The sequence below is a fragment of the Engystomops pustulosus genome, chromosome 6 (assembly GCF_040894005.1).
Source record: "Engystomops pustulosus chromosome 6, aEngPut4.maternal, whole genome shotgun sequence".
NCBI classification, from domain to species: Eukaryota; Metazoa; Chordata; class Amphibia; order Anura; family Leptodactylidae; genus Engystomops; species Engystomops pustulosus.
Window position 1 is genome coordinate 152682519 of NC_092416.1, and position 22228 is coordinate 152704746.

Here is a 22228-nt window from a genome sequence, read left to right on the forward strand (position 1 = left end):
AGATATCATCCAAATTTTTCAACTAATTTGAAGTACAGTGTGTGACAGAAAACAGTCTCAAAACACCATGGATATTTTAAAATGTTACAAAGTTAAAACCTCTTATAATGACACAGGGCAGATTTTTAAAAACCGGGCTTGGTCCTAAAGCCCTAAAATGGCTTAGTCATAAATCTGCCTTCCCATCCATTTATGAATTTATTATTGTATTGACTTATTTTGACTATTGTACAAAATAATTTCCCATTGGGATAAATAAAGTTCTATTCTAATCTAAAATGTACTCTAGATTAATGCCCAATACTGCCTCTTGTTGGATAAGTGGCGTGCCATGACAGCAACTCACACTTAAATAGCTAAAGCTGTATTACTAGTTTAGCAAATAAAGTGTTATTATATATATATATATATATATATATATATATATATATAAATATATATATATATATATATATATGTATATATATATATATATATATATATATATATATATATATATATACAATAATGTATGAGAAAACATACAGACTGTAGAAGGCAAAAAGGAAAGAAATCTAAGTAAAATAATAATGCAGGTAGGATTTTATCCTACATAAAATTTTAAAAAAGTTGCAAAATGTTACTTAAAAAAAAAGAATATTGTAAGATAATGGCAGGTCTGCTGATAAAACATACGGTAATAAAAATATATAATAAAACTAAATAAATATACACAAAATCATTATACTGTAAAGAGTAAACTCCAGAACTTACCATGTGACTGCAGGCAGCGAAAGCACATTATAATTGCTATCACCTTTTATACATTTTCTTTTTTGCCTTGTGCTGGGCTAAATATCTAAGGAGAATTTCATATATCTAGGGAGTTATCACACTGTAACTTTCCTGGAAACTTTTACAAACTTCAGAAGTTTAAGTTGACATTAAAGAACACAAAGCAGGAAACTTTTATGGATATTTAAAACTTTAGATGACATGGAAAATGTCAATTATAAAACAATATAAAATGTACTTTGTCCTGTTAAGTGTTTGCCTGTTAACATGGAATATTCGGTATAGTAATGTACAATGGGTTCGGAAAGTATTCAGACCCCTTTAACTTTTCACTCTTTGTTTTATTGCAGCCAAAAGGAAAGGAAAAAAGTTCCTTTTTGCTCATTACAATTAATTGGGTTTAGGTCAGGGTTCGTGCTTGGGCAGTCAGGAATGGTCACAGAGTTATCCTGAAGCCTCTGCTTTATTATTGTAGCTGTGTGCTTAGGGTCATTGTCTTGTTGGAAGAGGAACCTTTGGTCCAGTCTGAGGTCAAGAGCATCTGGAAGAGGTTTTCATCTAGGATATCTCTGTACTTGGCCGTATTCATCTTTCTTTCAGTTGCAACCAGTCTTCCTGTCCCTGCCCCCATAGCATGATGCTGCCAGCACCATATGTCACTGCTGGGATTGTATTTGGCAGGTGATGAGCATTGCCTGTTTTTTTCCAAAAATGCAGATTAGAATTACCGTATATACTTGTGTATAAGCCGAGTTTTTCAGCACAAAAAATGTGCTGAAAAACGTCCCCTCGGCTTATACACGAGTCAATACACACATATGTATACTTAAAAAATATTTTAAAATATAATAAAGTTATATACTCACCCTCTGGTGGCCCCGACGTACAGCGCTGCTCCCCCGATGTCCGCGCGGGTCCTCTTCTATCTTCTCTAACGTCGTGCTGGGCGCCGCCATGCTTTTCTACCAGGCGGCGCCTAGTATGACGTCAGCAGCGGCGCGTCATACTATGCGCCTGCCGTCCGGGGGAAACGATGGCGGCGCCCAGCACGAAGTTAGAGAAGAAAGAAGACGGGCGCGGAAGCCATAAGAGGACCTGTGCGGACATCGGGGGAGCAGCGCTGCACATCGGGGCCACCGGAGGGTGAGTATATAAGTTTTTTTTTTTTTTTAATGCTGGGCTGGGCTGTATACTACTGGGGGGCATGCTGTATATTACTGTGGGCAAGCTGTAAACTACTGGGGGCAGGCTGTATACTACTGGGGGCAAGCTGTATACTACTGGGGGCAGGCTGTATACTACTGGGGGCAGGCTGTATACTACTGGGGGCAAGCTGTATACTACTGGGGGCAAGCTGTATACTACTGGGGGCAGGCTGTATACTACTGGGGGCAGGCTGTAAACTACTGGGGGCAGGCTGTATACTACTGGGGGCAGGCTGTATACTACTGGGGGCAAGCTGTATACTACTGGGGGCAGGCTGTATACTACTGGGGGCAGGCTGTATACTATAGGGGGCTGGTTGGCTACATACTGGGGGGGTCTGTGACCAATGCATTTCCCACCCTCGGCTTATACTCGAGTCAATAGGTTTTCCCAGCCGACTCGGGTCGGCTTATACTCAATCGGAATTTGTGTATCATCAGACCATAGAATCTTATTTCTAACTGGAAGTCTGGGAGTCCTTCATGCTTTTTTTTAAATTGTATGTGGCTTTCATAGTTATGTAGATACTTTTTAGGCTAAAGTAGCTGATACCTTTTTGAGGCTAACTGAGTATATTTGATGGTGAGCTTTCGAGAATACTAGTTCTCTTCATCAGACATGATGTTATGCATGAAACTGAAAATTTACAGCATTTTATACACACTAGACAGTGATCATCAAAGGATATTAAAAAAAACATTAAAACAACAGATTGATAAATACAGGGACATCTGATTTATAACAGGACAGCAATAAACACACTAAAAACCTGTCTGGTGAGACAAGAGAGCCCTGGCTCTTAGCTGCTTGTGGCCTCCAGGTCAGAGATAGGAGGTCATGAAGCTGGCATGAATGTTAAGACCACTTTGTAAGGTGTTGAATCTCCTCATAGTATCATAGTTTATACAGTTGAAAAAAGACACTTGTCCATCAAGTTCAACCAAGGAACGGAAGAGATTTAGGGGAAACAGAGTTGTCCTCACTAATTTATACTCCCATTCTTTCCTTTCCTTCTGTGTCTTAAAATGTCCCATTAAAATAGTAATCTGCAAATCTTCCATAGTGTGGTCCATAGAGTGGTCCTCTCTGGAGGCAAACACATTTGAATTCCTAAATATTTAAATCCACCCGAGCCAATTAGAAAATTATACTTACCGATTAATTTCTCCTTAGTAACATTCGATAGGTTTATGGGAAATAGTACTGACTTGCCAATATTCAATTTGTAGAATGAGACCTCAGCAAATTTATATATTATAATTAGAGATGAGCGAGCACTAAAATGCTCGGGTACTCGTTATTCGAGACAAACTTTTCCCGATGCTCGAGTGCTCGTCTCGAATAACGAGCCCCATTGAAGTCAATGGGAGACTCGAGCATTTTTCAAGGGGACCAAGGCTCTGCACAGGGAAGCTTGGCCAAACACCTGGGAACCTCAGAAAAGGATGGAAACACCACGGAAATGGACAGGAAACAGCAGGGGCAGCATGCATGGATGCCTCTGAGGCTGCTTAATCGCACCATTATGCCAAAATTATGGGCAACAGCATGGCCATGACAGAGTGACAGAATGAAGCTAGATAGCATGTAAAACATCCAATAATTGACCCTGACACTATAGGGGACGGCATGCAGAGGCAGCGGCAGCAGCGGCAGGCAAGAGAGTGGCATGGCGACATACCCTAAATGGACTCAGGCTTCAAACCAATGGGTGGCAGAGAGGAACCAAAGGAGGTGAGCAAGAAGCGCTCAAATAATATCGGTACATGATAAAAGTTTGCCAGTATATTTTGTGGATTACACAGCAGGGTGGCGACAAAGTTAACATGGAAGCCATGAAAACAACCCAAAATTCTGCCTGACACAGCTCGTTTGATAAGGGGACCATGTATGGAGGCAGTGAACTAGTAGTAGATTAAAGGTGCTGCAGTTAAAACTATGTTAGTTGGATCTTGGCATGGAGCTGGCGCTCCGCTGCCAGGCGAGCTTTCGCCAATCCAAGCCCCTGTCTCTAGGCTACTCCCCAAACAGCACTTCTAAGAACCTTTTGTATAAGATCAAGTGTAATAGAGTTCTTATAAGTTTAGGATATGGCGGGTGAGGGGAATGGAAACAGATGCGCAAGAAGCGCTGAAATAATATTGGTAAATGATAAAAGTTTGCCAGTATATTTTGTGGATTACACAGCAGGGTGGCGACAAAGTTAACAAGTTTGTTGTGGAAGCCATGAAAACAACCCAAAATTCTGCCTGACACAGCTCGTTTGATAAGGGGACCATGTATGCCTACAGTTCATGCCAGACGCTGCTCTGGCTGCCAGTCTCCTTTCGAATACAGTTTAAAATAATAACCCTCATCCATAAAGCTCTGTATAATGCTGCACCCCCCTACCTCTCCTCTCTTATCTCAGTCTATCGCCCAACCCGTGCTCTTAGATCCGCCAGTGATCTTAGATCAACCTCTACCCTAGTGCGGACCTCCCACTCGCGTCTCCAAGACTTCTCTAGAGCTGCACCAATTCTATGGAATGCTCTGCCCCGGACTATCAGACTAATACCTAACCTCCAAAGTTTCAAACGTGCTCTTAAAACCCATTTCTTTAGGCAAGCCTATAACACTCATTAACTGCATGAAGTTTTAACTCTTCTACTAACCCGTCCTGTGTCGTCCTCCCATCTGTTATCCATCAACCAACAGGCACCAGACTTCTATGCAGTCCCATTCACCCTGGACCTGGTGACGGCTGAGTGGTTCAAGCGACAGCAATTCCATTTATTATATTTTGTTCTATTCCCTAAGAAGAATGGCTTGACCATTAAAAATTCTTTTACCTCGTGTTACCCCATCATCTTCATAAACCGTAAGCTCTGGCGAGCAGGGACCTCACTCCTGTTGTTCCATACAAATGTTGTGCTCTGTTACATTACATTTGTATTTGTTTCCTATGATTTGTAAAGCGCTACGGAATATGATGGCGCTATATAAATAAAGATTATTATTATTATTATTATGGAGGCAGTGAACTAGTAGTAGATTAAAGGTGCTGCACTTAAAACTATGTTAGTTGTATCTTGGGATGGAGCTGGCGCTCCGCTTCCAGGCGAGCTTTCGCCAATCCAAGCCCCTGTCTCTAGGCTAATCCCCAAACAGCACTTCTAAGAACCTTTTGTATAAGATCAAGTGTAGTAGCGTTCTTATAAGTTTGGGATATGGCGAGAGAGGGGAATGTAAACAGATGCGCAAGAAGCGCTGAAATAATATCGGTAAATGATAAAAGTTTGCCAGTATCTTTTCTGGATTACACAGCAGGGTGGCGAGAAAGTTAACAAGTTTGATGTGGAATGCCCTGTAATAGCTCTTGGGCGGTGTGCCTTTTATCGGCTAGGCTCAGCAGTTTGAGCACCGCCTGCTGTCGCTTAGCGACGGCACTGCTGCTGTGCCTAGAGCTACCGACTGATGGCGCCATGCCCACGGATGGTCGTTCGGAGGAGGAGGTGGAGGAGGGGTGGGAGGAGGAGGAGGCATAGTAGGCCTCAAACACCTGGACCGAGGTAGGCCCCGCAATCCTCGGCGTCGGCAGTATATGACCAGCCGCAGGGTCACACTCGGTCCCAGCCTCCACCAAGTTAACCCAATGTGCCGTCAGAGATATATAGTGGCCCTGCCCGGCAGCACTCGTCCACGTGTCCGTAGTCAGGTGGACCTTGTCAGAAACGGCGTTGGTCAAGGCACGGATTATGTTGTCTGACACGTGCTGGTGCAGGGCTGGGACGGCACATCGGGAAAAGTAGTGGCGGCTGGGGACCGAATACCGAGGGGCGGCCGCCGCCATGAGGCTGCGAAAGGCCTCGGTCTCTACTAGCCTATAGGGCAGCATCTCCAGGCTTAGCAATCTGGAGATGTGCACATTAAGGGCTTGGGCGTGCGGGTGGGTTGCACTATATTTGCGTTTCCGCTCCAGCGTCTGGGGTATGGAGAGCTGAACGCTGGTGGATGCTGTGGAGGATCGTGGAGGCGACGATGGGGTTTTTGTGGCAGGGTCCTGGGCAGGGGGCTGACTATCAGCTGACACAGGGGAAGGAGCAGTGGTGTGCACGGCCGGAGGTGAACGCGCTTGTTGCCACTGAGTGGGGTGTTTAGCATTCATATGCCTGCGCATACTGGTGGTAGTTAAGCTAGTAGTGGTGGAACCCCTGCTGATCCTGGTTTGGCAAATGTGGCACACCACAGTCCGTCGGTCATCCGGTGTTTCCTTAAAGAACCTCCAGACTTCTGAAAATCTAGCCCTCGCCGCAGGAGCCCTCGCCACGGGAGCTTCACTAGTTGACACATTTGGCGCTGATGCACCAGCTCTGGCCCTGCCTCTCCGTCTGGCACCACCGCTGCCTCTTCCAACCTGTTCTGGTCGAGGACTCTCCTCCGTCTCAGAAGCACTGTGTTCACCCGGCCTCTCAACCCAGCTTGGGTCTGTCACCTCATCATCCTCCGATCCCTCAGTCTGCTCCCCCCTCGGACTTCCTGCCCTGACAACAACTTCCCCACTGTCTGACAACCGTGTCTCCTCATCGTCGGACACCTCTTTACACACTTCTTCCAGTACGTCAACAAGGTCATCATCACCCACAGACTGCGACTGGTGGAAAACCTGGGCATCGGAAAATTGCTCATCAGCAACCGGACAAGTGGTTTGTGACTGTGGGAAGGGTCCTGAAAACAGTTCCTCAGAGTATGCCGGTTCAAATGGCAAATTTTGCTGGGAGGGGGCAGACTGGGGGGGAGGAGGCTGAGGTGCAGGAGCTGGAGGAGTGCCGATTTCGGTGACATGGGTGGACTGCGTGGAAGACTGACTGGTGGACAAATTGCTCGAAGCATTGTCGGCAATCCACGACATCACCTGTTCGCACTGTTCTGGCCTCAACAGTGCTCTACCACGAGTCCCAGTAACTTCAGACATGAACCTAGGGAGTGTAGCTCTGCGGCGTTCCCCTGCTCCCTCATAAGCAGGTGGTGTCTCACCCCGCCCAGGACCACGGCCTCTGACCCCTGCAGTAGTTGGACGCCCACGTCCCCGCCCTCGTCCTCTACCCCTAGCCCTCGGGTTAAACATTTTGAAAATGAGAGTTATAACTTGAATTTTTTTTTTAACTTTTTTTTTTTGTTTTTGTTTTTTTTTTGTGTTTTTTAGTTTTTAAAACCAAACGATGCTATCCTATTGCTATGGCTATTTTATAGCCAAGTATGAAAGCACACTGCTATGCCAGATGAGATGACGCTGAGTTATGAAAAAAATAAACGTAAAATAAAAAAGGAAATGGCAGACTGTGCCTAATTGAAATACAACCCCGGGCCCTAATAAATTTTCCCACTTCGGTCTTTGCGATGGATATGTGCGTCACTAAAACACAGTGGTCGCAAGTCTGACTCCAAATTGCTCACAATTTGCTAGTAGATGCACTGCAACAACTACAGCCACCAGCAGATCAACCAGAAATCAAATATATATAACGCTACTGTAGGCGTAATTAAGCCGTTTGTATTCTCCTATTGCTATTTTCTAGCCAAGTATTACAGCACACTACTATGCCAGATGAGATGACGCTGAGTTATGAAAAAAATAAACGTAAAATAAAAAAGGAAATGGCAGACTGTGCCTAATTGAAATACAACCCCGGGCCCTAATAAATTTTCCCACTTCGGTCTTTGCGATGGATATGTGCGTCACTAAAACACAGTGGTCGCAAGTCTGACTCCAAATTCCTCACAATTTGCTAGTAGATGCACTGCAACAACTACAGCCACCAGCAGATCAACCAGAAATCAAATATATATAACGCTACTGTAGGCGTAATTAAGCCGTTTGTATTCTCCTATGGCTATTTTCTAGCCAAGTATTACAGCACACTACTATGCCAGATGAGATGACGCTGAGTTATGAAAAAAATAAACGTAAAATAAAAAAGGAAATGGCAGACTGTGCCTAATTGAAATACAACCCCGGGCCCTAATAAATTTTCCCACTTCGGTCTTTGCGATGGATATGTGCGTCACTAAAACACAGTGGTCGCAAGTCTGACTCCAAATTGCTCACAATTTGCTAGTAGATGCACTGCAACAACTACAGCCACCAGCAGATCAACCAGAAATCAAATATATATAACGCTACTGTAGGCGTAATTAAGCCGTTTGTATTCTCCTATGGCTATTTTCTAGCCAAGTATTACAGCACACTACTATGCCAGATGAGATGACACTGAGTTATTAAAACAATAAACGTAAAATAAAAAGAAACTGGCAGACTGTGCCTAATTCTACTCAAACCCCTAATAAATTTTCCCACTTTGGTGTTTGAGGTGGATATGTGTGTCACTAAGAGCTAAACACAACGGTAGCAAGTCCCCCTGCAAATTCCTCACAATATGGTACTAGCTGCAAATAAAAAAAAAAAAAAATTATAACGTTATTGTAGCCCTAAGAAGGGCTGTTGGGTTCTTGTAGAATCACTCCTGCCTAACAGTAAGCTAATAGAACACCCTAACGCTTTCCCTGACCAGCAGCAGCTCTCTCCCTAGCGGCATCCAGACAGAGAATGATCCGAGCAGCGCGGGCAGCGGCTAGTCTATCCCAGGGTCACCTGATCTGGCCAGCCAACCACTGCTATCTACGTGTAAGGGTACCACGTCATGCTGGGTGGAGTGCAGAGTCTCCTGGCTTGTGATTGGCTCTGTTTCTGGCCGCCAAAAAGCAAAACGGCGGGAGCTGCCATTTTCTCGAGCGGGCGAAATACTCGTCCGAGCAACGAGCAGTTACGAGTACGCTAATGCTCGATCGAGCATCAAGCTCGGACGAGTATGTTCGCTCATCTCTAATTATAATCATTAAAACTTCTATTGATTTTTCAGAGTCCGTACACATAACAATTATGTTTTTTTCTGCATATAAATCTATACTATGTGATTCTCTACCTACCTGAATCCCATTAATTTCCATATCTTGTCTAATATTTTGGGCTGGGAGTTCCATCATTATTGCGAAAGTTCCCGGGGATAATGGGCATCCTTGCCAGGTACCATTGGTGATTTCAAATCCTGAAGAATAAAATCCTGACACCTGTCCCTTTGGGTTAGAGTATAGTGCTAAATTGGGTATTCCAAACCAAATTCCTCTGAGCGACCAGTGTACCCTGTCGAAAGCTTTCTCTGCATCCAATGACAGGAACACACTGGGGGCTCCGAAGGCCTGAGCCCATTGCAAGAGATCTATTATTCTTCTAGTCCCATGTTTAGTTTGTCTGCCTTCTACAAATCCCACTTGATCTGTTGAAATGATAGATGGCAGAACCTCATTTAGTCTTGTGGCCAACATTTGGCATACAATTTCACATCGCAGTTCAAGAGGGATATTGGTCTAAAATTTTCCAGTATCCAGTATTTTCTATCTGCTTTTTAGACAGTTTAGGAAGATTAATAGTTGCCAAAAACCTTTAATTTCTCTTTTTGTTGGTAATTTTAACATCTTATCGCAACTGTAGTCTCACCATTTTATCTTATTTTGTTCTTCCACCCTATTTATATCAGCTATCAATTGCTCCACATTAGCCACTTTTTAAACTTTTGTCTCTATTCCCAGCCTTTTATAAGTTTTAGTAATATATAACTTATAAGTTTTCCAAAGGGACTCTTCATTTATTTCTTTATTATCAAATATTTAAAAGAATTCCTTTGTTTCTTTTAATATGTTTACCTGACATTCTAGTGTTTTTAAAAGGGACAGTTGTAGTCTCCAACGAGGTATGGAGTTTTGTTGGGGGCCATCATATAAACTTAACTTAACCCTTTAAAGCCAAAGCCACTTTTCACCTTCCTGACACGGCCCATTTTTTCAAATCTGCTCTGTGTCACTATAAGTGGTTATAACTTTGGAACGCTTCAACATATCCAAGTGATTTTGAAATTGTTTTCTCGTGACACATTGTACTTCATGTTAGTTAAAAAAATTTTGGTGGTATGTTTTGCATTTATTTATGAGAAAATCAGATATTTGGTGAAAATTTAGAAAAATTCTGAATTTTCGAAATTCAAAATGTTCTACTTTTTCCACACATAGTCAACAGCAAAAAACGTAATAACTAACATTCACCAAATGTCTACTTTATGCCTCCGTGTTTTTTATACATACTCTGATTTTTGTAAGATGTTATGGGGCTTTCAAAGTCAGGTGCAATTTTTCACATTTTCATAAAAAATGCAAAATCCTCCTATTGAGGGACCTGCTAGGTTTGAAGTCACTTTGAGAGGCCTAAATAAAAGTAAAACCCCATAAATTACCCCATTATAGAAACGACACCCCTCAATGTACATAAAACAACTTTTATGAAGTTTGTTAACCCTTTAAATGTTTTATAGGGGTTAAAGCAATATCGGATGCAATTTCGAAATTACTTTTTTTTTGGCTAAATGAATGTGTTTTTCATAAAGTGTACAAATTCTCAGTGGATAAAATACCAAAACGCTCCACAAAGTTTGATACCCAATCTCTCCTGCGTATAACAATATCCCATATGCTGCGCATGCTCAGTGTGTCACAGCCTGGTCCTGCCAGAAGGCAGGGACCCAGCTCACCAGAAGAGGATTGCGCAGCCCCGGGACATTGGCAGTCCCGGGGCTGCGATGGGAGCCACGGACCCCCCCCCCGGTAAGCCCTGCTGGGGGGGGGGGTCCGATTCCAGTTAAATGCCCCTGACATGCCACGGTCAGCGAGACCGAGGCGTGTTAGGGGTTAACACCTGCGATTGGAGAAATTTCCGATTGTGGGTGTTAGAGGCGGGTGTCGGCTATAATATATAGCCGACACCCGCAGCTTCTGGTGCCGGCTCCGTTTAGGAGCCGGCGCCAGAAGCATGACGTAGTATTAATGAATATTGCGGGAATGCACATCCAGTTATGCAGTAATACTATGTCAAATGTTGGGTAGGGGTAAATTGGTACATGATCATACCATATAATATATATAATCTTTGCCTACATGCATCGGGGAAGACTCTCCTTATCTACCAAAAAAAATTATTTTCTAGAATAGGAGCTATGTCTTGTGGGAAAATATGTATAGTCTAGCTCATCTACATGTTGGTATCTCCAAATATTGTGTAGTTCCCACTCAAAGCTATTTTACTAGTCTCTGTTCTACTAATTCTGGAAGAGGAGTCCAGAGACCCTTCACAGGGGCATTGAAGTTTCCCCATATCACCACTCTTCCTTTTATAATTGTATATCTTTTTTTTACACAAGTTTTAAAAACTTGCATTGACCAGTGTTCAGGGCATATATGGAAGCTAACATATATAAGACATCATTAGTCCAACCCACTACAATTATACACTCACCGGCCACTTTATTAGGTACACCATGCTAGTAACGGGTTGGACCCCCTTTTGCCTTCAGAACTGCCTCAATTCTTCGTGGCATAGATTCAACAAGGTGCTGGAAGCATTCCTCAGAGATTTTGGTCCATATTGACATGATGGCATCCCACAGTTGCCGCAGATTTGACGGCTGCACATCCATGATGCGAATCTCCCGTTCCACCACATCCCAAAGATGCTCTATTGGATTGAGATCTGGTGACTGTGGAGGCCATTTGAGTACAGTGAACTCATTGTCATGTTCAAGAAACCAGTCTGAGATGATTCCAGCTTTATGACATGACGCATTATCCTGCTGAAAGTAGCCATCAGATGTTGGGTACATTGTGGTCATAAAGGGATGGACATGGTCAGCAACAATACTCAGGTAGGCTGTGGCATGGCAACAATGCTCAATTGGTACCAAGGGGCCCAAAGAGTGCCAAGAAAATATTCCCCACACCATGACACCACCACCACCAGCCTGAACCGTTGATACAAGGCAGGATGGATCTATGCTTTCATGTTGTTGACGCCAAATGCTGACCCTACCATCCGAATGTCGCAGCAGAAATCGAGACTCATCAGACCAAGCAACGTTTTTCCAATCTTCTACTGTCCAATTTCGATGAGCTTGTGCAAATTGTAGCCTCAGTTTCCTGTTCTTAGCTGAAAGGAGTGGCACCCGGTGTGGTCTTCTGCTGCTGTAGCCCATCTGCCTCAAAGTTTGATGTACTGTGCATTCAGAGATGCTCTTCTGCCTACCTTGGTTGTAACGGGTGGCGATTTGAGTCACTGTTGCCTTTCTATCAGCTCGAACCAGTCTGCCCATTCTCCTCTGACCTCTGGCATCAACAAGGCATTTCCGCCCACAGAACTGCCGCTCACTGGATGGTTTTTCTTTTTCGGACCATTCTCTGTAAACCCTAGAGATGGTTGTGCATGGAAATCCCAGTAGATCAGCAGTTTCTGAAATACTCAGATCAGCCCTTCTGGCACCAACAACCATGCCACGTTCAAAGGCACTCAAATCACCTTTCTTCCCTATACTGTACCTAATAAAGTGGCCGGTGAGTGTATATCGGCCTTCTTCATCCTTCATACATCCTTGACAATTGAACCTTAACATTAGATTTGAGCAGAATACTAATCCTTGCTTTTTTATTGTTAGCGTTTGTGTGAAATCTTTTTGTGTGAAATACTTCAAGTGTCATAATTCATAAATTTTTGAGAACTTTATTTTCTGCAAATAACTGTGCTTACTTTTTGACATTGTATGCATGAAAAACTTGCATTCAAACATAAAACCCTGCAGATGATTAGAGTTTTTTTTTCTCATATCAGACTGATATTTTCATCTTCCTGTGTGGCTGTATCTTCTTTTAATTTCCATTGGCCTAGCAGCCTCTCTACTTCTTTTGACGAGTTGCAGTTGCGGATTTACCCTTTATACCATATTATGAGTTTTACTGGAGAACCCCATTTATATCCTTTGACCTTCTCCCTTAATATCTTTATAACTTCTCTGTATTCCCTTCTTATTCTTAATGTATTCGGGAAAAGATCAGTAAAAATGTCAATGTATTCATAAGGTTCGGATATTTTAGATATTTTAGATATTTTAATGATTGTAAACATTTTTTTTTTAATTTTAAAACTTTTATTCACAAAATAGCTATTGCAGTACATACAGTCACGAGAAAAGTGTTTACAAACTCACTTCATAACCAATCTGGTTCTGCTAAATCTGATGTTAGTAAACTCATGGCTTTTACATTGTTAATGTATTGTGAGTTAGTTGTTGGAAAGTTGTTGGTTAATGTCATAGAGCATTAGCAAGATATCTTGCCGGAGTCCGTTACTGTACGCTTGTCTATTAGTATAACTCGAAACCATTCACCCATTCGTTTGACAAGTCCCAAAACTACTAGGGGATGGTGAATAAAACAACTAAAAACGAAAATATAAAAATGGAACATCTAACTTAGGTTTGTAATAGTATTGCTGTACTCCAATAGATCCAGTTGGGGATAAAGCTATAATGTTGTTGGTTAATCCTTCAAGTGTGGGCTTTTGGTCCAGCTCTCCCATTGAGCTTCAAATTGTGATAGTTTGTTGTTTTGTATCGCGATAGCTTTTTCGTAGGCGTAAGTGGTGTTTATTTGTTGGATAACCTCGTTTATATTGGGGCATATAGGATCATTCCAGTGGCGGGTCACTATTAACTTGGTTGACATAACTAGGTGGGCTATTACTATACGGTTTTTCTGGTTGGTGAGTTCCTTCAGGTTCAGAAGTAGTAAAGCTTGATGTTGCTGAAGTTTTTATGCTGGTTGTTTAGAGATGATATCAGGTGGTTTATTGATTCCCATAGGGGGGCAATTTTGGGGCAGTCCCACAACGTGTGTAACAAGGTTCCTCTTTTGCTGCAGCCTCTCCAGCAGAATGGTGATGAGGTGGGGTAGATAGTGTGAAGCTTAGATAAAGTGAAGTACCATCTGTGCATGGTCTTGATTATAGCTTCGTGATGAGTGTCAGGACTGGGAGTCTGTGGACCCTCTGGACCACCGCGGGAGATGGTACTAGCCGACCTGGGACCGGAGTCTAAGTGGCACCCGGTCTTCACCAGAGCCCGCCGCAAGGCGGGATGGACTTGCTGCGGCATGATACCACCAGGTTGTTCCACAGGTGCAACTAGCCCGCAGTGGCTGCCAAGGCAGTAACACGGGAGACAGTCTGTACCTGGAGTGCAGGAGAACAGCAGTGGAAGGCACACTAGGACTCAGTAATCACAGGAGCTGGCATAAAGGAATGGACTGGGACACAGGAACGCAGAATCACAGGAACGGACTGGCACACAGCAACGGAGGACCACATCAACGGACTGGCACACAGGAACGCAGGACCACGGGAACGGACTGGCACACAGGAATGGACTGACACACAGGAAACACAGGAACGCAGGAATCACAGGAACGCAGGAATCACAGGAACACTAGAATCACAGGAACACTGGAGAGCTTTCTCTGCCGAGCCGTGGGAGCAGGAGAGGACATCGCTGGAGCCAGGGGAGGTAAGATGAGCGGAGCTCCGGAGGGACGCTGGGGGCCATGGGTGCGCCCAATCCGAGACAGGGATTGCGGAAGAACCCGTGACAGTACCCTCGGCCTCCCCCTCTTCTTCTTGGTCCCAAGAAACCTCTGGAGGAGAGTCCAATCCAAGATGTTCTCTTCAGGCTCCCAGGATCTCTCCTCAGGCCTGAACCCCTTCCAATCTACAAGAAAGAACAGCTTACCCGTCATGATCTTCATGTCGAGAACCTCCTTAACTTCTTAGACATCTGGGGAATCCACCTTAGGAGCAGGAGGAGGGGATTGCTGGGAGAAGCGGTTCAAGATGACTGGCTTCAGGAGGGAGACATGGAATGAGTTCGGGATACGCATAGATGGTGGAAGGCGGAACTTGTAGGCCACTTGATTGATGTGCTTGATTACCTCAAAGGGACTGAGAAACCGGAGACCAAGTTTGTAACTGGGTATCTTAAGCCGAATGTATTTATAGGACAACCATACTTTGTCACCGGTAGAGAAGACAGGGGGAGCTTGAGGTTTCCCATCAGCCTGAGTTTTGGTAGCTCGTAGAAGAGACTGGCGGGTCTGGTCCCAAATAGACTTGAGGTCCTGCATCCAATCCTCTACTGTAGGGACATCAGAGGAAGTAGACAGGAGAAGAGGCGGGCGAGGAATACGTCCATAGACCACAAAGAACGGAGCCGAGCAAGTAGACCCTGAGTCCAGGAAATTGTAGGAGAACTCAGCCCAAGGTAGTAGGTCAGCCCAGTTGTCCTGACGGGCTGAGACGAAGTGACGAAGGTAGCAGCCCAAAGTCTGGTTCACCCTCTCCACTTGACCATTAGACTGTGGGTGGTAGGCAGAAGAAAAGTCAAGGTTGACCCGCAGGTGGTTACATAAAGAACGGCAGAATCTTGATACAAACTGGACTCCTCGATCGGACACGATGTGAAGCGGAAGATCATGCAGCCGGAAGATGTGTCTGAAGAATAGACTGGCAAGCTGTGGGGAAGATGGAAGACCTGGAAGGGAAACAAAATGGGACATCTTTGAAAACCGGTCCGTCACCACCAAGATGACAGTACTGCCCGAGGAGACAGGCAGATCGGTGACAAAGTCCATTGCCACGTGGGACCATGGGCTATTGTGTATCGGCAATGGCAGTAACAGTCCAGCTGGTTTGATGCAAGAGGCATTGTTGCGGGCACAGGAAGAGCAGGATCCCAAATACTCCCGAACATCTTTGACCAGGTCTGGCCACCAGTAGTAACGGGAGATGAGGGTCACAGTGTGGTGCACCCCAGGATGCCCAGCCATACGAGAAGGATGTCCCCAAGATAATATCCTCTTCCGGAGAGCAGGTCTAACATATGTCTTGCCAGGAGGTAGCTGCCAAAAATCAACTGGAGCTGCAACAATGAGCTGGTCCGGAGAAATGATGTGCCTAGGAACTGGTTCTTCTCTAACCACATCCAAAGCCCGGGACAGGGCATCAGCCTTGACATTCTTGTCAGCCGGACGAAAATGGATAAGCAGATCGAATCGGGAGAAGAACAATGACCACCAGGCTTGCCTGGGGTTCAGGCGTTGGGCTGTCTGGAGGTATAACAAGTTTTTGTGGTCAGTATACACACTCACGGGATGGAAAGCACCTTCCAGAAGATACCGCCATTCTTCTAGCGCAAGCTTGATGGCCAACAGCTCTCTGTCTCCAATAAAATAATTTCTCTCAGCTGGGGAAAAGGTCTTGGAAAAGAAACCACATGTGGAAGTTTGACCCTTAGCCCCTCTCTGGGAGAGCACCGCTCCAGCTCCAACGGAGGATGCATCCATCTCAAGATGAAAAGGTTTGTTGGTATCAGGCCTAGAGAGAACTGTTGCCGAGGAAAAAGCAGACTTTAACTTGGAGAAGGCCTCTACAGCTGTGGGAGACCAAGCATGTGGATTGGCACCCTTCTTAGTGAGTGCCACGATGGGAGCCACGACAGTGGAGAAATGGGGAATAAGCTGTCTATAGTAATTCGCAAACCCCAGGAACCTCTGTATGGCTCGGAGACCTTCTGGGCGTGGCCACTGAAAAACAGCAGACAGTTTTGCGGGATCCATCTCAAGACCTCTGTCGGAAATTATGTACCCGAGGAATGGAAGACTGTGCTGGTGAAACTGGCATTTCTCCAGTTTGGATTCTGGAAGACCAGAGCCAACCAAGGCAGATGGGGAAGCTGGACAAGAGATCACTCATACCGCAACTCTTCAGCTCGTTCCAAAAGCCACACGTCTATCCGGGTGGCCAAGGTGATAAGACCGGCAAGTCACGAGCAGCCAAGGCATCTTTTACCCGAGAGGACAGTCCTTACTTAAAAGTCGCACATAGGGCTGCCTCGTTCCAACTGAGTTCAGATGCCAAGGTGCGGAACTGAACAGTGTATTCACCCACAGTTGAGTCTCCTTGGCATAGGTTCAGTAGCGCTGTTTCCGCAGAGGAGGCTCGTGCTGGTTCCTCAAACACTGACCGGAACTCTGCCAGGTAGTTGGTATGGGTAGCTGTAACTGGATCATTTCTGTCCCACAGAGGAGTAGCCCAGGCTAGGGCCTTCCTGGTGAGGAGGCTGATGATGAACGCCACCTTGGAGCGCTCGCTGACCAACTGAGAAGACATTTACTCCATATGCAGCGAGGACAGAGTGATGAATCCTCTGCACTGTTTGGGATCGCCATTGTATTTATTAGGCATAGACAGTTTCCGCCTAAGCTCTGGTGCCGATGAACTAGCCAGGATGACAGAAGAAACCGCAGAGGTAGTCGCTGGAAGTGCTGCAGGAGTGGCCTTGGGGACCTGATGCTGAGGTCGAGAGTCAAGCAGCTGTTGGAGAGTGGAAGCGACTTAGCCTAAAAGTTCTCCTTGGGCAGAAATCTGCTGCGACTGCTGAGCGACAACAAAGTTCAGCCAGAATCTGACGTGGCTCCTTGGCGGGGTCTATGGCCGGATCTTACTGTCAGGACTGGGAGTCTGTGGACCCTCTAGACCACCGCGGGATATGGTACTAGGCGACCAGGGACCGGAGTCTAAGAGGCACCCGGTTTCCACCAGAGCCCGCCGCAAGGCGGGATGGGCTTGCTGCGGCGGGATTCCAACGCAGGACCACAGGAACAGACTGGCACACAGAAACGGACTGGCACACAGGAACGCAGGAATCACAGGAACGCAGGAATCACAGGAGAGGGCAAGGGTCACAGGAAGAGGCAGAAACTTATAGCAGGCCTGCTCCAATTACTGGCGCGCTGGCCCTTTAAATTTGAGTGAGCTGGCGCGCGCCCCTTAGGAGACCAGGGCCGTGGGACCAGGATAGGACATCGCTGGAGCCAAGGGAGGTAAGATGAGCGGAGCTCCGGAGGGACGCTGGGGGGCACGGGTGCGCCCGCGATCCGAGACAGGGATCGCGGGTGAACCTATGACAATGAGATACGCATTTAAATGTAGATTGTATCAGACTAAGTGCTTCTCTCCATTGTTTTTGGAGGAAGGAGATTTGTAAGTCTCTTTCCCACTTGTACATGTATGGGAGCTTTTCCTCCGCTGGAGATTCTTGAAGGGGATTGTAGAAAAAAGAGATCCCTCTGGTTTTGGGTGAAGTTTTTTTGGATCCAAAGAGTGTCTTGAGAGGCCTTTATCTTGTAGAATGTTTCTGATCCTTATATATGTGAAGATATCGTTGCTTGGAAGTTTGAATTTAGATCCGATAGACTGGAAAGGTAAAATGCTGTTGTGGCCCCATATATCCTTTATTGTTTTGATGCCATTGTTTGTTCATGGAGATAGATCCAAGTTTTCGGTACAGTATTTGAGGAAAGATAATAGTATGGTGCTTAGAGGGAGTGGGATTGCTTCTCTAATGCGCTTTTGGAGGAACATATGCCACGCTTTATCTGTTGGTTTTATTGTCATCGCTTCCGAGTGGAGTGGTTTTTTTCCCCCACATGTCGCAAAGCAGCCCCTTTTTCCAGGGAGAGTTGTTGTTGAGTATACATTCTTGGGTAACCCATTGTTTCTCTGTGGATTCCCTCCACCAGTGACTCATCTGGTCTAGAATTGCTGAATAGTAGTAGTTTTCAACTCTGGCCGCCCGATACCCTACTTTTTGTCAAGGTTCCACAAGCTACTCTTGGTTTTTGCTTGCTCAAATGAATTTGGTCATTTGTCTGTTTGCTTTCTGAAACAAGGAGTCTGGGATAGGAATGTTTAGGGTCCTGAAAAGGAATAGATGTCTTGGGAGAATCATCATCTTATGAGTATTTATCTAGTTCCTTATCAACCGTATTTAGCAATGGAGTGAAATTGTTATGGGTTAGAAGAAGGGTTAGTTATTTTTACTCCTACTGTAGATAGGTTATTTGTTTTTCTTGCCAGTCCAGATCAAAACTCCCCTTCATTAGTCTCAGGGTTTTTGTTGGGATGTTAATTGGGAGAATTTGGGATTTTGTGTTGTTTATTTTGTAAAACGATATTTTGCTGAACTCTTCAATTGTCTTTAGAGCGCAGTTAATGGATTCTACTGGGTCGCTTAGGCTTAATATGATGTCATCTGCGAACAATGTTATTTTATATTCTTTATGTCCTATGGGGATCCCATTAATGTTTTGTTTTTCCCTAATTAATTCCGCCAATGGCTCAATGGAAAAAATAAAAAGTAATGGGGAAAAGGGGCATCCCTGTGGCGTACCGTTTGTTAGTGTAAAAGAGGGTGATAAAATACCGTTTACGAAGATTTGGGCTATGGGATTTGAATAAAGAGCTGAGATGGCTGTGTGGATCCACCCTCTTATCCCGAATTTTTCCAGAACAGCGAATGCATATTTCCAGTTTATTCTGTTGAACGCCTTTTCGGCGTCGACAGTTAAGAGCAGTGATTGTTTGTTGGATGTTTTGCAGTGTTGTAGTATGTTGATGATCTTCCTTGAATTGTCTGGGACTTGTCTTCCTTGAATGCATCCTGCTTGATCTGGTTTTATCTGGTGTGGTATGATGTTTTTGAATCTGTTCGCAATTATTTTTGCGTAGATTTTTATGTCATGGTTCAGAAGGGAAATCGGCCTAAAATTTGATGGGGAGTCAGGTGTTTTCCCTTGTTTTGGCAGAGTTACTATTAGTGCAGAGAGCATTTTGCTAGGAAATTCTCTCTTTTCTGCCGCATAAGTTTCATAAGGTGTGGGATTAATTTGGGGGCGAAGGGATTTTATTGTTTTAAGTATCTCCTCTTCAGTGAAAGGAGCAAGTTATGTTAGGTAAGGATATTTTTTTTTAAAGTTGCCAATTTCTCCTTTTTCTTTGGTTTGCGGGTGGTTGATAAAGGGAATTTTTTAATTTTTCATTCTTTGTTTCAGTTTTTTGGCTAATAACTTCCCTGCTTTTTGATGTTGTGAGTATTGTTTAGTTTTTAGTTTTTCTAGGGAATATGCGCAGTTATGAAGGTATAAGTTTCTTAGGTGTTCCCTAGCTTTGGATAGTTCTTCATAAACTGCATAGGTTGGAGTTGTTTTGTGTATTGATTCTAGTGCTACTATTTTGTTTGTCATGTTTCTGATGTCTTTGTTTCTTATTTTATTCAATCTTATACCTATCTTTATTAGTTCCCCTCTTATATATCCTTTGTGGGTTATCCAGATTGAGAAAAAGTCAGTTTTTTCTTTAGTGTTAAATTTCTTGAATTCTTTTGATGCAGATTCTAGGAACTCTACATGTTTTTGTTGGAGAAGATAGATGTGTTTGCTTTCCACACAAAGTCATTGATATTGCAGAGTTGGTCTGAGATTGTCAGTGTTATGGGTGCGCGATCTGACCAGTGGATTGAACCTATTGGGGCAGATTTACTTACCCGGTCCATTCACGATCCAGCGGCGCGTTCTCTGCGGTGGATTCGGGTCCGGCCGTGATTCACTAAGGCAGTTCCTCCGACGTCCACCAGGTGGCGCTGCTGCGCTGAAGTTCCCCGGAATGAACTGATCTTCACCAAGCTGGACCGAGTGAAGGTAAGCGCGAGTCCCGCAACACTTTTTTTTTTTAAATGCGGCAGTTTTTCCGAATCCGTCGGGTTTTCGTTCGGCCACAAGCCCCCGATTTCCGTTGCGTGCATGCCAGCGCCGATGCACCACAATCCGATTGCGTGCGCCAAATCACGGGGCAATTCAGGGAAAATCGGCGCAAATCGGAAATATTCGGCTAACACGTCGGGAAAACGCGAATCGGGCCCTTAGTAAATGACCCCCATTGAGTTTTCTTCTACTCTGTCTAGTAATGATTGTTCTGCGATAAACATGTCTATTCTTGAATATGTGTGGTGACTTGCTGAATAAAAGGTAAAGTCTTTTTCGTCGTATGCTGAATTCTCCATGTGTCATCAAGGTTATTCTGCCATAACCATGTACTAAGTGTAAACGCTCGATTGGGAGATTTGGCTATTAAAATCTCCTCCTATAATAACTTCCCCTTTTTTGTGTTGTGCGATTTTTTTTTAATATTTTGCCATGAAGGCTTGTTGGTGTTTGTGTGGAGCATATATGTTTATAAGTGTATACCGTAGGTTATTGATGTTACATACATTAAATACCTGCTTTGGGGATCTATTTCTTGGTGTTCAATAGATACCGCAAGGGTTGAGCGGAAGCCTATCAGTACCCCTCTTTTTTTCTTGGGGAATGTTGAGTGCACTATGGTTGGGAAGGTAGGGTGTGATATTTTAGGTGGGTTATTTTCCTTTATACGTGTTTCTTGAATAAAAATTATATCCGCTTTTTGTTGAAGCGACTCCTTCCATAAAAGAGACGGTTTAGACCTTTTGCATTTAAAGATAATAATTTAATACCCAGTATCAGTTTGTGAGCTATTGATAGATTTGTTTGTGATTCGGAGCCTGGACCTGGACTCGCACTTATTTTGACATAAGCTATCCATTACAAACCTTAAACATAATAACAACATTTCACTACAAGTGTAGATATTGCAATGAAGTGCTAAACAAAAGGAAATTTATGAACAAAAAAGTGTACTAGCAGTGTCTCCTCAATGTGTCTCCTCAGTGTCTCCTCAATGGGGTCTTTCCTCATGGATACGCAGCAAGGGAAGTTGGGATGGTCCCGCTGCATCTTATGCGAGAAGAAGAAAAAAAAATTTCTGTTACTGTTAGATGACAGGTCAGCCAACTGTGTTCCATTCCGGATGTATTCTTGTTAAGTCCCTTCTCTTCTGGGGGGGAAGTTTTTCTTCGTATGGTATTCCCCATTTTTTGAGGATGCTGAAGCCTTCCATCAGGCTTTTGATGGGTACTAGGCAATTTTGATGCTTCACTAAGATTTTTGTAGGGAACCCCTATCTATTTTGTATGTTGCTTTTCCTTAGTGCAGCTGTTATTAGAGTCAATTCTCTGCGTGCCTGCAAGGTGGCTGCTGATAGATCCACGAATAGTTTTATATCCTCATAGGGAGATGGTAATGTGTTGAGATTTCTAGATTTTGTCATTAATTGCGATCGGATTGTGGCGCATCAGCGCCGGCATGCACGCGACGGAAATCGGGGGGCGTGGCCGTAAAAAAAACCTGACGGATTCGGAAATACCGCCGCATTTTAAAAAAAAAGTGTTGCTTGACACGCGCTTACCTGCACCCAGGGTAGGACGGTGGACTTCAGTGCATTCCGATGAACTGCAGCGCAGCACCGACACCTGGTGTATGTCGGAGGAACTGCCTTAGTGAATCCCGGCCGGACCCAAATCCTCCGCAGAGAACG

The 22228-nt window shown here is 44.4% G+C and overlaps 1 protein-coding gene across 1 annotated transcript in view; it reads right to left on the reverse strand.

Moving 5' to 3' along the window:
• LOC140065981 (olfactory receptor 6C3-like) overlaps window positions 1–15413 on the reverse strand; it is a 45179-nt gene extending 29766 nt beyond the window's left edge. The window contains exons 1-2 of the mRNA XM_072113543.1: window positions 15374–15413; window positions 14872–15164 (exon numbers count right to left, since the gene is read on the reverse strand). Of these exons, the coding sequence (XP_071969644.1) occupies window positions 14872–15164; window positions 15374–15413 (333 nt within the window). The remainder of the gene's footprint in view (window positions 1–14871; window positions 15165–15373) is intronic.
• Between the last annotated feature and the right edge of the window lie 6815 nt (window positions 15414–22228).